The sequence below is a fragment of the Periplaneta americana genome, chromosome 12, assembly GCF_040183065.1.
Source record: "Periplaneta americana isolate PAMFEO1 chromosome 12, P.americana_PAMFEO1_priV1, whole genome shotgun sequence".
Classification (NCBI taxonomy): Eukaryota; Metazoa; Arthropoda; class Insecta; order Blattodea; family Blattidae; genus Periplaneta; species Periplaneta americana.
In genome coordinates, this window is record NC_091128.1 from 68,232,054 (window position 1) to 68,249,942 (window position 17,889).

The 17,889-nt window shown below is 35.5% G+C and overlaps 1 protein-coding gene across 11 annotated transcripts in view; it reads left to right on the forward strand.

Moving 5' to 3' along the window:
- LOC138710526 (glycerophosphocholine phosphodiesterase GPCPD1-like) overlaps positions 1 to 17,889 on the forward strand; it is a 279,131-nt gene that overhangs the window by 144,321 nt on the left and 116,921 nt on the right. For 10 of the 11 annotated variants that reach the window (XR_011335253.1, XM_069841478.1, XM_069841486.1 and 7 more), the window contains exon 10: positions 13,039 to 13,116. The exons of the other annotated variant lie outside the window; for it this stretch is intronic. Coding sequence is in view for 9 of the 10 variants with exons in the window: in XM_069841478.1 (XP_069697579.1) it covers positions 13,039 to 13,116 (78 nt within the window). In the remaining variant the exon portion in view is untranslated. The remainder of the gene's footprint in view (positions 1 to 13,038; positions 13,117 to 17,889) is intronic. 11 annotated transcript variants of the gene reach the window in all.

Genomic DNA, 17,889 nt, shown 5'->3' on the forward strand with positions numbered 1-17,889 from the left:
TGCTATGTAAATTTCATTTAATTTTCTTTTAAATTAAAAGAGAAAATAAATAGGAAGAATTACATTCTGATTGCCCCTAGTACGTTTTAATGTGTCAAACTTCTTTTTTTTTTTTTTTCCTCATCCCGCACTATTGCATAAAACTATAAATATTTCTGAAACTATTTGGCAAAAAAAAGGTTGTGGTTTAGTGTGTTTTGTAGTTGAATGTTTGTTTCATATGTTGGCAGTATTGTTGAAGACTGTAATGGCTGACTTTGTTGTGAATTTTCAAAACAAATTTAGTATCTGTGTTTGTGAAAATGTAAGTTTCCTTAACGTTTAATTTGTCGCTCATTTTCTCAGAAGTAAAAAAAATTATAACGTGTACTTTTTTCTCATGATCTAAGATAGCTAGAAGCATGACATTTTTATAGCTTATCTACAGTATTGCATTGATTGCTGAGCTCTAGTTCAGGTCATTTGGATAAAAATTTTTGTGCATGAATATTAATGTAATTTCATTTTTCTTAAAAAGTAATCGGGTACAAAGAAAATCATAACTTACTATTTTCACAATGAACACTTTATAAATAAAAGCTCAGCACTTCTAAGATAATAAAGAATTGGAAGTAAAATTGTTATAGAGATGTCTGTAATACTTTTTGATATAAAGGTTCTAAAAGATTATTAATTTAACATGGTAGAGTCTCTGATCTCACCTTAATGGCATGTCGTACAGTAGCATACCTAAGTGACCCCATAGGAAAAAATTCAGGCTGGTAAGGTCTGCTGAGCAGAGCATAGGTTATTTTGAAACTAAGAAAAAGAAACCGTGGTTTGATGATTGTTGCACAGTAGTAGAAAGAAGGAAACGGGCAAAATCGAAATTCTTACAGGATCCAGTTGAGGAGAATAGAGATAATTATTTCAATGAAAGACGGGAAGCAAGTCGTACAATTAGGATTAAAAAGAGATTACTTGAAGGAAAAACTGAATGAGGTAGAAACAAATAGTAAGAATGAAAAAATTCGATATATAAGGGTATGAAGGAATTTAAGAACGGATATCAGACAAGGGTAAACGTGATAAAGAATGAGAATGGTGACTTGCTTGCAGGCTCTCATTCAATCCTGAACAGATGGAAAAACTATTTTGGCCAACTACTAAATGTACATAGTCCAAGTAGAAATGATCGGGATGAAATTCAAATACAAACTGCTGAGTCATTTATACTCGAACCCACACTTTCTGAAGTCGAAATTGAGATAGAAAATCTGAAAAAGTACAAGTCTCCAGGTATCGATCAAATTCCAGCAGAATTAATACAAGAGGGTGGAAGCGCATTATCTAAAGAAATTTATAAACTTGTACTTGCTATTTGGGAAAAGAAAATTGTACCAGAACAATGGAAAGGGCCATAATTGTACCTATTTTTAAGCAGAGGACAAGACTAACTGTAATAACCTTCGAGGATTATCACTTTTGTTGACGTCATACAAAATTTTGTCCAATATTCTTTTGAGAAGATTAACTCCACATGTAGATGAAATTATTGGGGATCATCAGTGTGGTTTTAGGTGTAATAGATCAACTATTGATCAGATATTTTGTATTTGACAGATAATAGAGAAAAAATGGGAGTATAAGGGTACAGTGCATCAGTTATTCATAGATTTCAAAAAAGGCATATGACTCGGTTAAGAGAGAAGTTTTATATGATACTCTTATTGAATTTGGTATTCCCAAGAAACTGGTTCGATTAATTAAATGTGTCTCAGTGAAACGTACAGCAGAGTCCGTATAGGTCAGTTTCTGTCAGATGCATTTCCAATTCACTGTGGGCTAAAGCAAGGAGATGCACTATCACCTTTACTTTTTAACTTCACTTTAGAATATGCCATTAGGAAAGTTCAGGAAAACAGAGAGGATTTGGAATTGGAACGGATTACATCAGCTTCTTGTCTATGCAGATGACGTGAATATGTTAGGAGAAAATCCACAAATGATTAGGGAAAACTCGGAAATTTTACTTGAAGCAAGTAAAACGATAGGTTTGGAAGTAAACCTCGAAAAGACAAAGTATATGATTATGTCTCGTGACCAGAATATTCTACGAAATGGAAATATAAAAATTGGAGATTTATCTTTCAAAGAGGTAGAAAAATTCAAATATCTTGGAGCAACAGTAACAAATACAAATGGCACTAGGGAGGAAATTAAACGCAGAATAAATATTGGAAATGCATGTTATTATTCGGTTGAGAAGCTTTTGTCATCTAGTCTGCTGTCAAAAATCTGAAAGTTAGAATTTATAAAACAGTTATATTACCAGTTGTTCTGTATGGTTGTGAAACTTGGACTCTAACTTTGAGAGAGGAATAGAGATTAAGGGTGTTTGAGAATAGGGTTCTTAGGAAAATATTTGGGGCTAAGAGGGATAAAATTACAGGAGAATGGAGAAAGTTACACAACACAGAACTGCACGTATTGTATTCTTCATCTAGCATAATTAGGAACATTAAATCCAGATGTTTGTGATTGGGAGGGCATGTAGCATGTATAGGCGAATCCAGAAATGCATATAGTGTTTTAGTTGGGAGACCGGAGGGAAAAAGACCTTTGGGGAGGCCGAGACGTAGATGGGAGGATAATATTAAAATGGATTTGAGGAAAATGGGATATGATGATAGAGACTGGATTAATCTTGCACAGGATAGGGACCGAAGGTGAGCTTATGTGAGGGAGGCAGTGAACCTCCAGGTTCCTTAAAAGCTATTTATAACCAAGGTCTGGTGATCGTGATAGCTAAGCAGGCCTGCCACAGCCAATCCACCTGTATGGAAAAATACTATGCTGGAAGTCATGAATGAAAAATGTGAAATGTTCTGGACAGCCATCATGTTGAAACTGTGTGTTTTGCCTCACTGCCATGGGAAACTCCTCCAGGTACAGCGTTGATGTAATACCAGCCCCACGTTGCATGTTCTTTGTGCTCCTCTCTGTCATCTCTTAAAACTTTTTGCATGGTATTTTGAATCACCCAGAACACTTTTCACAAGACATTATGAAAAAAAATCCCTTACCTTTAGTCAGGTTTGAACCCATGGTACTTGGATATAGAGAATTAAATAACCTGTATAACAATGCATCACAGTGTTGTGCAAATCAAAATCATCTTACACTGAAGTCATTCAGCTGAAGAGGCAAATGGCATAATATCCAATCTTTATACATTTTCACTACCTTTAATGTAGTACTTAATGCAGGAAAAGACAGAAAGAATATAGAGGTTAAATTTACAGGTTTTGTCACTATATTTATATCTTTCTTGCAGAAACTGTCCATCTTCTCTGGGATATGCAGTAGGAGTGTAGAATATTAATTGTGCACTTCTAGTATTACTCGTGTTAGCTCTCACATTTTATAAACATACCGTAGTCGTTGTTTATTTTATATTTTAAATTTTGTAATGAAAGTAGTTCTATAATATGTACAATGTAGTTGTATGAGTTTATATATTATAATTTCTGACTCTTTACATGGAATATCTTCATTTATGTTTCTTTATGCAAATTTAAATGGCTGAGTGGTAGGTAAGTGAGCTTATGTTTGCAGTTATATTTTTTCTATGTACAATACTTATGTACGTGCTTATGATGCTGCTATTCCAAGTTTTAGTTCAGTGCTTTTGTACTCCTGCAGCTGCTCTTGCTACTGGTACATTACCTGTTTCTTCTAAATGTAATTTTTACCAACTTACTTTTCATTTTAAATATTGCGACAACAATTTATGTGTTCATTAATACTTTGAAAGTAAAATCAAAAGTTATTAATCAATACATGAATTAGATTTAAGAATGTGCGAAAAGCAGATTAACAGCATCTAATCAAAGCTTCAGAGCTTTTATCTGTCTTTTCTTTTAAGACATGTTATATGCCACTGCTAGCTACAAGTCCCTGTCTGAAAAATCTGTTACAAGTATTTAAGATACAATTTTTACCAAAATCTTTACTGTGTTATAAATGTACTAATTTGTTTAGCAAGCCCTGTTTCTGTGGCAGACAATAATGCCTTGTGACGGAGTTGATGAAAATGTTGTGGCACAAAATATTACTTTGCCTCACCCCACCGCAGTCATACACACAGAAATTAATAAGTGTTGGTGAAAATATTTTTGAATGAGATGAATAGTATTGTGACAGAAATATTTATACAAACCTACCTTGTTTTTTGGAGTGTTAAATGTTCTGTCACCTTCAATAATCAGATTGTATTAACAGCTGATTTCTCACAGAGGGTTCATAGATCACAGGGAATGATTTCAAATTTCTTTACTTTTCTGTCAATGTACAGGATAAGTCAGAAAGTAAGACTGATTGTAAACAAGTTACAATGAAGAACATATGATAGATAGATTTATTGATATTAGTTCACAAAAGTACAAACTTAATAATTTAAAAAATGATCTATATACAAAAGTAGTTATACTTAATAAATATACAATTTCCTAAACTAATTAATTTATCGCAAATCTCAGTAATTAATTGTTCAAACTTGCACTTACGTCTAGTTTTAGTGCATGTTTAAACCAATCGTAATAACTATTAAAACTTTAAAACTTATTTATCTGCTCCTTTTCACAATTTTCTACCATGAACATTTTTAAATTAATTATTCTTCTTTATCTTCTTTTTTTTTTACTTTAAACATCTAAATTTATTCTATAACTTTCATATTTATGTTTAATTATAGGTTCACTTATGCCTATTAACTAATTCTTCCATGTCATCATACCGTACTGCATCCAGGTTAGCAATTGTTGACATATAGCCACCACACTGCAATAGCTGAATCGGTATTTCTCAGTGAGTACAGTAGGTCAGTCTAAATTCCTGCTACATGCTTGTCAGCAAGTTACTTGCTTATTTATACATCTTGCATCATACATGTAAAACATACTTGACATATTAATTACATAAATCAATATCAATTACAGTTACAACATTCTTTTCCATGCTCACATTTTCGTTTAATTCTATTCTACTTTTTATTAAATTTATTTTATGTGTAATCTTATTGAAATTTAAAATCTTGAAATATACAAATTAATTTGATGTTGTCTTTATAAACAAAGAATTTTACTACTAAATACATCATTCTTGTTCAGTTTTTTTTTTTATAGGAAAGTTAAGTTTTTGTTGTTGCAATGAAGAACATATGAAAAATAACGTTTTTTGTTTTTTATTAATGGCAAGCTCATGCTTTTAGACTGTTTGCCGTCCTGCATTTCAGTACAAAGCTGTCTTTGGTTAAATTTACATGTTAGTAGATGGTTCTTTGTCATAGCTGTGTTGACTTTCTTACCAGTAAAAGGAAGTGAAATTTAATGAAAGTGTATGAAATAATGGTAATGAGAAAAATGTTTAAATAGTAGAAAATATTAAATTTTTTTCTGCTGATGCTGGTGTACTACATGGACGGGATTTTCCATCATGTCCATGCTGCACTGTTAAGCACAGTTCATAATTTAAACTGTTGTTACGTCTACGAATCAAGATATTTTTTAAATAATGGTATATGTTTCTAAATGAAGGTTCAACATTTCCGTTTCTATAAACAGTTTTAATTTTGTTATGTTCTGCGTAGTATTTCTCATTTATATTTCTGAGTGGAACATTGATAATAGTGATCTATTTTGATGCAGCATTGCAGATTTTATAAAATTTCGAGGTTTCTTTTCTTTTAATATGAATGGCACATTCAGCTCCAAGCTGAAGTTCTCTGCTATCGATTTGTATATGAATCATGGTACTGCTTTGGTCTTTTTCGATTTCTAAGAGAACGTGTTAGTTTACATCTCATTTGCCTCTAGAATTCATGATTTCGATTTGTGCTGCCATTAGAGGCAAAATTTATACTATTACTAAAACTACACGCGGTCTGGACTTAAATTACGAAGGCGAGTATATGCTGTCGCTTGCTATGAATGAAACTTTTGTGTTAATATTTGTTAGCTCCCCCTTCCCATCTTAGTTTTCATGTAATCTAAGTCTGATGTGCGCAATTCACTTGTCGCCATGAAGAGGGAACAAGTTAATACAAGTGAAATGTGCCATTTGTAAAGTGACGAAATTGGGGAAATTTTATTAGAAAAAACAGACGAATCTAGTGACTGAGATAATAAAGTTGAATTGTTTATGATTTTTCACTCCCTGATAAAAAGATTCTGTGTTTTTCTGCCATATTTCCGATGTAGATCTCTGTGTAGAAGGATGTTTTGAGGTGTATCTTACTAAGGAAAATGTTTAAGACAATGTGGTTTCCATAATATTATTTTACAAAGCATAATTAACATTATAGAGGGGGGGAAAGGAACTGGCCACCCTATCTCCTGATTTAGTTGTCTCATTCCACGAGTGATGCCTTATTGACGCCACTTATGAGGTTGAAACCTGTCTTCGAACAGTTGACTAAACAACAGCAATTAATATAATGTGAAATTAAAAAAAAAAAAAATAGTTTCCCCACCGCCCGCTAGTTAGTTGGAGCCGTCTTAATAAACTACTGCATTTATCTCGTTCATGCGTTTCCTTTATTGTAACTTGTCTACATAAAAAAAAAAACTTACTCTCTGTTTCCAATTTGCATTTCTGTAAGAATGATGAATGAAACAGATGTTAAAATTTTATGTTATTGTTATTAAATATAGTAATAGTTACTTCACATCAAGAATAACCTCAAACAATGAAAGCATAATAATAACCTACATATGGAAAGGAGAAAAGGATACAATTAAGACCATGATACAAAAACAAATTACAGTAAAACCTCTACTTCACGAAGTCTCTTACAGTGAAAAACTCCATATTTCGGAATGAACCTTCAGTTCTGCTAAAATTATATGCATAATAATGTACTTTTACCCCTATTAATGAACATATTTTTGCCTTCAATATAACGAAACCCTTCTTAAACGAAGTAAAAAAAAAACCAGTCAACTATACTGTCCTCCAATTAGCGAATTCTCGTTAAGAACAGTAATTTCATTTTCATTTGGCATAATATTTAATGTAATGACCGGCAGACTACTCATACTTTTCCACTTGCACACACTGTTGATAAAGGCAAAGAGGCTCGCACTAAAACAAACTTGATTCTTAACCATGCTAGCATTACATTTCTCTGTCAGTATTTTATTCTGAGTGTATGTTACTGTTAACAGTATTTTTCTCTGACTGTGTAATAATTAAGGTAAATGAAGTAAAAATCATAATTTCTCATTTAACAAAGTTTCGCCAAAAATTCTGTGTTGGTCTATAGCAGTGGTTCCCAAAGTGGGGGTCGTGTAAAGAGTTGAGGGGTTTCGCGAGATTATTTACAAAATAAAACAAAAACGTCCTTTAACATAGGCTACTTGATACATTTTGTATTTACAAACATAAACAACGTTGAATATAAAAATAAAAAATTGTTTTAGTAGTTGTAAAGTATTCTTGCAATAAATGTGCCCTTTTCAGAAAGTAGCTTCTCAAATCTGGATTCTCTATTCGGTACACACAGTGATACCATTTTCAAGTTCAAGGAGATTTCTCGCTTTTGTTTCCATGGTAATTATAGATGAGCATAGGAAGAGTTATGGGGGGGGGGCACTGCCCCCCAAACTTGGCCGAACTCTTTTTTTTTTTTTTTTTTTTCTATTAACGTTAGAAAATATTTAATTCAAAAGATTTTTCTTGCTTTTGTTTATGATTAAGTTTCTGTGCTTAAATTGACAAATTAATGTCTTCAGACCATGTTTCTGGACTGCAGTGTTTACTGGTACAGTATTTTAAATTTTTGAATGTGTAAGAATTTTTATACCTCATCTGAGGAATGAAAGCACAGTATGTTTTTTTTTATAACAGCATGTACTGATGTGTTAGAACTCTGCAGGTATTCAGGCAGCCACTTGGAGAAATATGAATGACATACTGCACAACAATGCAGAAAAAAGAAAAGTGATCCCGGTGTAATATGTAAACTGAGATTAAATAAAATAATTAGAATTTACATGTCATATATCTTTCTTTTTTTTTTTTAAATAAGCAGATAAAGTAAATGTAAAATTGGTCCACTGCTGTGAAGTAATGGTTAGCACATCTGGCCATGAAACGAGTGGGCCCAGGTTCAAAACTTGGTTGGGATAAGTTACTTGGTTGGGGTTTTTCCTCAACCAATTGAAGCAGAATTGCTGGGTAATTTTCGGTGTTGGACCTCGGACTCATTTTGCCATCATTAATTCACATTTCACCATCCATACAATTGCCCGGGTTAAGTTCACGGTGTGGCGTGCTGCAATTGTACAAGAGCGCAGTCTTTTGGCTACCCAATCATTCACAGAATAGGAATGGTAAGCACAATAAGTCTGAGGCTGCAGTGCAAGCCTTTGGATCCTTCCTCCATACAAGCGGAAAGAAAAAAAGTAAAATTGTCTGTATATTTTGTTACAATTTTACTTTATTTTACAATACGGTACCTTTATTAAATGATCATATTCCGATATACTGTAACAAGGTCAAGCTATAATAGGGGGAGGAGATAAATGATGTCCCCCATAATCTCGTTATATTGGATTCTATGGTTTTGCTTTACCCCTGACAAGAACTCCTCGTAGCTCGGTTGGTAGCTTGCCACGGGGCTCGACCAACCGTCTCTGCTTAAAATCCTCCAATCAGAAGACAATGGTTGGCTCCGCAGAGAACAAGAAAAGGATGCATTCATAAATAATCTGCAGCAACAATATAAATATGATACACTGTTTCAATATGGGGTCTATCCGATTAAGACACGACATGACCATTATTCACTGCAATATCAGGCACCTGTACAACAACCGCACAGAACTCTATGACTTAATACAAGAAATGGAACCCGACGTTGTAAGTTTAAACGAAACTTGCCTGAAACCAACGGACAAATTCAACATAAAAGGTTATACAATCTACAGATACGATCGACCACCCACCCGCATACCACGAGGAGGAGCCATGTTAATGACTAAACAAGACTTACACGTGAGACAAATCGCACTACCACCATACCTCGACGACAATGAATGCGTCATAATCCGAATAGACGACGGAAATACCCATGTGCATGTGGCTTCACTGTACTCCCCTCCAACAAGCCGCCTCCCCATACTCCTACTGCAATATCTGAACACTCTCCCAAACATAGTTATAACAACAGACATCAATGCTCACCATGAACTCCTCCATGACAACCGCAGAAACCCCAAGGGCACACAATTAGCCACCCTACTTCCAAACCTATCCATCCAAATACCACTACCAGCCCCCACAAGAACACCCTACCTCAATCAAAACTTCACCACACCTGATAAAATATTCACTTCCCACCGCCTACAACACCGTATAACTGACATCAAAGTTCTTGCCCCACTCAATACAGACCATTCACCAATCATCTTCAAACTGGCCGCCACCACCTACCGCCCAACTCCTGACAAGGAGACCATACTTACGAGAGATTTTCGCAACGCAGACTGGATCCAATTCAAGACGCACATTACACTGACACTACCCGACATCGACATATCAAAACCAGAAGACATAGACCACGCCGACGAAACGTTCGTACAGGTGCTTGAAGCTGCAATGAATATATCCATACCGACAAGAAAACGCACCACGGATACACGCAGGCGACTACCACCAAACATAATCAAACTAATAAAGACAAAGAGAGCAGCGCACAGACTATTCACACGGACACACGCAGACGAAGACAGACGACTGTACCGTTCCCTTCAACAGGATGTACGAGAAACCATACAACGTTTTGAGGTGCACAGATGGAAAAGATTTATAGACAGACTTGACCACAATAGAACTCACAATCCCAAACTTTTCTGGGACGTGATCAAACGGATACGAGGAAAACACGCAAACTCAAACCACCCACTACGCGACGGACAACACATAGTATACGACACGCCTGGTAAACTAGATCTTCTCAGCCGCACACTAGAAAATATACACACCACACCAAATCACCCATCTTTCGACCCCCAACATCTAGCATACATTACACATCACATCACACAGAATCCTGATCTCTACGAGCCGCTTCCAGCGCCACTTCCTCGATTGACCGACGATCCACTCACTGACAACATCACTCCGCTAGACATATCATTGGAACTAAGATACATAGAAAACTCTTCCCCCGGACCAGACCAAATCACTTACAACATACTATGCCAACTGCCTCCCAAAGCACTAAATTATCTTGCAGAACTTTACACAGGATCACTCAGACTAGGACACACACCAAAGCGCTGGAAACACTCTCACATTCTTCTCTTTCCTAAACCAGGCAAAGATGCGTCTGACCCACAAAACTACCGACCGATCAGTTTGACATCAACATTAGCCAAATTAATGGAGAAAGTTCTCGTGTCACGACTACACGTCTATATGCGCAACCGCAATCTACTCCCGACCACTCAAGCTGGATTCCGACCGGGAGCGCAGCTACACGACCAGCTGATACGAGTGCTCACTCCCATTGAAGAGGCTTATACACGCAGACACTACAGCATCCTTATTGCCTTAGACGCCAAGAGAGCCTTTGACACAGTTTGGATAGACGCCCTAAAATATAAACTCACATCCTTAAACCTGCCAAACGAAATCACACGTTGGCTCTCCAGCTTCATATCGAACCGAACAGGACAGGTGAGACTCGGAAGGAACGAACTTTCTCGGACCTTCCGAATAGAAGCTGGGGTCCCCCAAGGCAGTGTCATATCTCCCACTCTGTATAACATCTATGTGGCAGATATTCCCCTACCTAATAACCCGCTAGTAGGACTGGCACAATATGCAGACGACGTCGCATATTGGGCAACACACCCCCGACTCCCCTCCGCTAGGAAGTTACTAAACGCAACACTCAGGCAGTATCTAAATTGGACCAACACGTGGCGGATCACAGTCAACACAGACAAAACACAGATATGCGTCTTCCGCCCAAAACTCCGGACTCGGGTCCTCCAGAACAACCCAATCACAATAGCCAACACTCAACTTCCACTCCAGCGGAATCTCACATATCTAGGAATACCCCTCACCTCCAAACTCTCCTGGACCGAAGTAGCTAAAGAAACCTGGAGGAAATATAATGCAGCCACCAGAGCAATAAGCTACCTAAGTGGCATCAATCGACCCGGTTGTATAACCGAAACACTCCTCCACCTATACAAAGCATTGGTTAGATCCCTATGCATATACCCCTCCATTTTCCTCGCACAAGCCCCTCCAACGACCCAATTGAAATTTGAAGCACGCGAAAGAAGAATTCTCCGCCAAATCTTCCACCTGCACAGACGCACCAGAAATAACACAGTTTACACTACCACAAAAACAAAGCCACTCTTCACACACCTAAACAACATAAACAGGAAATACACACATTCGGCAGTAAATCGCGTATATACACAACACATCTTCGCAAATCCCCCGAACACAAACAACAGAACAACACTGGAGAAACTCCTCTACAACTACCACCAGCCCCCACCACCAAACTAAAACACACAAACAAAACCACAAACACGTGTTGGAAATTTGAATACTGTCTGAGAGGACACACGACAGCAACAGAGAGGCAGATGAATAAAATAACACCACACCATGAAAGTCTCCATAACGATGCAGACGCTTCTGCCACCGGAAGGGGAAACTCAAAAATGTATGTATGTATGCACAGTGTTCTGCCCAAGAGCAGGTCTTTAACTGCAAACCCAGCATTTCCCTTTCTTGCTTTCCTCTTAATCTCCCCATATAATACTTTAATGCTGTCTATCAACTGATATCTTTTACCCCGAACTCTTGTCCCGTTCACCATTCCTTAAGCATTCCAAATTAACAAATTAGGCCTACACCAAAATAATTAAAACAAAAAAAATAAAGTAAAAAATAAAATAAAATAAAATAAATAAAAAGCCAATCACCGCACTCACACACCTACTGGCACTTAAGCCAGAAATAGTATATAAGTATGTAAATATATATTTATTGTTATTTATGTACAATGGCTGGAGAGGGCATCCTGCGCATATAAGACCCTAAAACGGCCTCTGGCTCAAAGCCAGTAAAGTCAATAAACATCACACTGTTTAGCCACCAAAGTAACAACAAACATATACCATAATGAGCAGCAAAAACCATATCTAAATAATAAGCAGAAATTAACTTAATGGCAGAAAATAAGTGAAAGTGTATACCACAGCATGTAAGGAAAAACTGTGGTAACTATACCACAGCTCTTAACTGGAAAACTCTATTACCTCACAGCACTAATTGTTTGAAATACAAGAAATTATATTTGCGTAATATTTTGTGTCGCTATTGCATGATATACTTGTATTTTGGCCGTTCTGTGGGTGGTGTCCACTGGTTTTGAGTAAAAGTATTATCGTTGTTTTAAATTTTATAGGGATTTTTATTTTAATAATGGGTTTAAATACTGGTATGGTAATGGGGGGGTTTCTAACAAAAGTTTCGCTCAAAAGTGGGTTATGCCTTCAGAAAGTTTGGGAACCACTGGCTTACAGTATTATATTTGTTTTTTTAGGATCAATGAAAAATAGAAAAAGGGGAATGATTTCATTCGCTACAAAGCTAGAAATTTTGCAAGTGTTGACTGGGGGCAGAAAAAGTGTGAGATAGCAAAGGAATTTGGAATTCCTGCATTATCAACAATAATTTATTGTGTGTATTGAGAAATATATGTAGCTGAATTTTAACCCTTTATAAAAAAACTCTTACAACAAAAGTACCTAAATTTTGTCCTATCAGTTCGTTACATGGAGATTTTACTGTATTGTTATTGTGATTTATTATTTGTGTTGTGATTTCATAGCATTGTATAACACACTAATTACTTCACCCTTTCCGAGAAGTCCGCTAACAACACATACAGTGGTAAGGAAGAAGAAATGGGAATGTTATTTTTATGATTAGTGATTACACCATTATTAATTCCTGCAGGGCATTTCACCCAATGGTGAGTTGAGCAAAGTTCTACATTTTTGCGACTGTGACCCTGAGGTGGTGGTGTGTTGTGGGGTAAGCAGTGGACAAGGCTTGGACATGGCATGGTTCTGCTTATTGTTCCCATACACTTTTACACTTTGCTCTACTGTATGCCTTGAACGAGACTGATTTACTGACAAGAAGTTTCTCTGATGTAAAATGTGTCTTAAAACGTAGTTAAGTTACGATAAAATTACATTAATTGGTAGTTACATTTGTTCAGGAGTTTCGAATATGAATACTGAAATTTTATCTAATTAATGTAAAACATTGTTGACAATTTACATCTATACACACATATTTCACATTTCCACAGTGAACAGGAGAGAACCATAATTCTGATTTCTGATTATTAATTTCACAATGCATATACAGGGTGATTCACGAGGATTTACCGTCACTTACAGAGCTTATTTCTAAAGACATTCTGAGCAAAAAAGTCATGTAAACATTTGTCCTAATCTCAATATTTTCAGAATGACATTAATTTGAAGTTGTTTGTAACATACCAATATTATTTAGTTTTAAGGGTAAAAAAAATATTACAGGAAAAGAATGAACTATTCAGGAGTATCATTTCTTTAATTGGCTAATATTCTGAAGCTAAAAATTTGTTGTAAATTCCATAGTTGCTTCGTACAGAATTTTTTTTCTATTTGTAACTACAAAATTACATTTTTATTACGCATTTATCACACAAATCACGTCACTCTTGTAAATTCTTTAAGATTGTACATTAGGATGCATAATTAAACTGTAAAGAATCAAGTTTCTAAAGTAGTATGATTTGTAAGAATTTTTGCGATAAGTGTGAAAGAATAATGTAATTTTTAGTTGAAATTTTAAAAAGAAAATCTGTAAACAACAACACATTTTTAGCTTCAGAATACTAGCCAATTAAAGAAATGAAAATTATGAATAGTTCATACTCTATTTGCAATATTTTTTTTACCCTTAAAACTAAAGAAAAAAGGTATTTACTAACAAGTTCAAATTAGTGTAACTCTGAAAATATTGAGATTAGGACACATGTTTATATGACACTTTTTGCTCAGAATGTCTTCAGAAATAAGCTCTGTGAGTGACGGTAAATCCTCGTGAATCATCCTGTATATTTTAACTACTATATCATATCCTTATATATTTTAACTGTTTATCATCTCCTTGCATAAGTACCTAATATTTTAAACTGAGCAAATTTTTATCTATTTAAACTGGAAAAGAATTAGGTACACGGTAATGTTTTCTTCATTCATTTCTGATTGATAACAGTTGTGACACTGTATTGCAAGTAGTGAATGCTCTAGTGGGCTTCAGTATGTGGTCTAGTATTAAATTCCCGAGGTTAGTTATGATGTTTAATTCTTTCAGCTAGATAATATGCTCAATTCCCTATGAATTTCTTTTCCTTCAATTCCTAATATCAACACACCCTTGCAATTCTAAGCATAATTGATTAGGAAACATAGATTCTTGCATGCATAATTCCTTCTTTTTTATGCATTCCTTTGTTTGGTAATGTATTTCATAGATTGTTTGTTCTTGTTTGAACAATCATTTATAGCCTATATTTGTTTATTCCTGTGTTATATTAAGTGTATTTGTTTATTCGTGTATATGTTTATTTATACATACATAGATATGTTTATTCGTTTATATGTTTACTTGTTTATTTGTTAATATATTTGTATAATCATTTATGTGTGATCATTAAGTTCCGAGACCTGTCACATAAATGGAAATAAAATTACCCAATTTAAATTTGGCTGCCATCCCCTTCAAAGTAGTCCCCTTGGGCAGCTATACACTGATCCCAGCACATCTGCCATTTTTGGAATGCCTCCTGGAATTCACGTTCCAAAAGCCTGTCAAGCACCTTTTGCTATTTGCGTCAGATCTCCTCCACAGTGCCAAAACAGCTACCCTTTAGCTTGAATTTCATCTTCGGAAACAAAGAATTGCAGGGGGCGAATCTGGTGAATACGAGGAGTGAGGAATGACAACGATCTTGTAACAGGTGCAAAACTGTTGCGAGAGCTGTGTGAGCTGGTGAATTGTTGTCATGGAGCATCCGTTTGGATGTGGACGTGAGGATCACTTGAACCTCTCCAAATGACATGTTGACGATGTCAGCAATTTCTTTGATGGTGATGTGTCAATCATGATGCACAATTTGTCGAACTTTTTCGATTTTTTCGGCAGTGTTGCACATGTGTTGTCGACCTGGCCTATCGTTGTCCTCCAGCGATGTTCTGCCATTTCTGAAATGCGAATGCCACTCAAAACCAGTGACGACTCATATCTGAAAATAATAGCGTGCTACAAAATATTTTGAGACTCACCTAATTTTTGAAGATGAAATCCATCTGTTGACATTTTGAATCAATTTAGAAGTGTCTTTAAACACTTTGTTATTTTCAGTGTGTTCTCTCATTGCACTGTCCATGCTGTTTCTCAGATTAGTAAGACCTATGAAAACACCAGGATTATCTGACTTTTCTATCTTATCGTGGCCACGCAGCGCTAGTTCGAATTTAATACAATCAATTATTTTCGATAAAATTTATTGATTCTTTTCAACTTTCTCATGTTTCTGGACTGATTCTTGATGAGCTCTACATAGCTGCATTGCAATATTTACGGTGACAATTGTACAAAGATCCAACGAGCTTGTAAAACAGTATGTTTCTTGCTGTGTGAATGTTTCTTTATATATTCATTCAGGTGACCAAGATCTTTGACACTTGTCATAGACCATGAATCACCGCTACTGAATAGGAGGCAAGGGAAGCAGAACAGAATGTTTTGTATTTCGCATCCAGATATCCAGTCACTGTTGGCAGAATCCCAATATTAAAACTACCTCTGGATTAACACTCACTAAACTTATATGTTGCACTAGACACAAAATATAGACATACAGCAGAGGTACATTTAAAATGCCTACAGTACAAGATGATGAACCCCATAAATCTGCACACACTGTTTTTAAAGTGGAAAATAACCTCTATTTTCTATTTTAACAGATTCCCGAGAAAAGATTTGCCAACATAGATCCGTAACTTGTAGATAATAAACTTAAAGCTATCTGCTGAGATTATGTACACAAAAATTAAAGATATATTTTAAAAATGTATGTTGTAATTGACTATATTTATGAAAAACACAAAGAGCAAAAATAGGCTACATATTATAAATAAAACATTTTTTATTTCAAAGTTATATCTTCAGCGGTGTCTAGGCAACACTGTTCTGTTGACTGCTATGAACCAAAGAGTATAATAGGGAAGAGAGAAAGTTTCACCAAAATAAAGTGAAGAAGAGCATACCGGGCTGCACAATAATGAGCAGGACAAAATATCCTGGAGAGGCAAGATGAAGTGTGCATGAGCAGACACTTTTACCCGTGCTGAATTGGGATCAGCACATCTGAAACGTTTGAGAGTAAGGATGGATTCCATTGAGTCTGTAGCACCATTTTATCAAAATAGTGAACTATTATAAGTAGAATTTATATTTTGTCAATTTTTTTAATATCATTTCGACGATAATTTTATGGCATGCTACAGCATTTTAGCACATAGGAAGAAGCCACCACTACTCAAAACACTTCGCCCGACTCACTGCTTCATTCCCATAGGCTTGCTTCAACATTCTATGGGTTTTGGTTGCCGATTTCCCGAAGAATTTGATGCTGGCTGTCTGCTCCAGTTTAGAGTCTTATCGTGATTTCACAAATGCACTGATGTGCTAACAAAACCTTGTGTAACACAAGTCTCAATGAAGATAGCGCTTTGAAAATGTGTTGCGTCTCTTCAAGGTCGTCTAGTGTCATTGCTGTGCGCACGTGTCAATCATGTGATTCCTTAGCCCACAGCAGACACAGTCTCGAAATTTAATGATCACACCTCGTACTTTTGCATTCATTTATATACGAGTCGATTCATTTTCATTCCTATAGATTGGCCTATATACTCGTGCAGTCATTTATATATCCGTGCATTCATATTTATATACTTGTTTATTCTTATTATCCATGCATTGTGTATATATTCATTTGTTCATTGTTTACATAGGGTATTTATTCATTCGTTTACAAATTCGTGCGTTGTTTATGTAGGGTACTTGTTCATTCGTTTACATATTCGTGCATAATTTATATATTTGTCCATTCATTTATATACTCGTTCATTCTTTTATAATATTCGTGCATTGCTTACTAGAATACTTGTTCATCCGTTTACATATTCATGCATCATTTATATAGAGTGGAAGTGAAATAATCTTGCAGATTTTCAGAGCAAATGGCTCATGTTGTATATAACAAAAAACTGTAATATCATATTGGTGGAAAGTTAATAGTTTTTTTTTTTTTCAGAAAAAAAAGTTTTTTCCCAAATCTTTAACAATCTTTTATTCAGTAACTATTGCGAGTAGGATCGTGATTTTTGTTCGTATCATTAGGAAATCTAATAAAGAATAATTTATCCCTCTGGTGTATTTCAATAGCGTGCACAGTTTTCGTGTAAATTTAATTTTAAAAATCCCTAAATTCAAGCCATTGCATGATGCTAGCAAGTGGCAACGTCTTGGCAGAGAGCAACTCGCCTACTGAGACACTGAGTTTGTTGACCTCTTACATGTGTATCATGAGTAGAGTGTGTTAGCGCCAATGTTGCCGGACTGCAGAAACTTCAAACTTAATTTTCTAATTGACCCTGCATTTAATCACAAAACATAATATAGGTTTTCTATTCATTTACATGTACCCAATCGTCTCTTTCAATCTGCAAGGTTATTTCACTT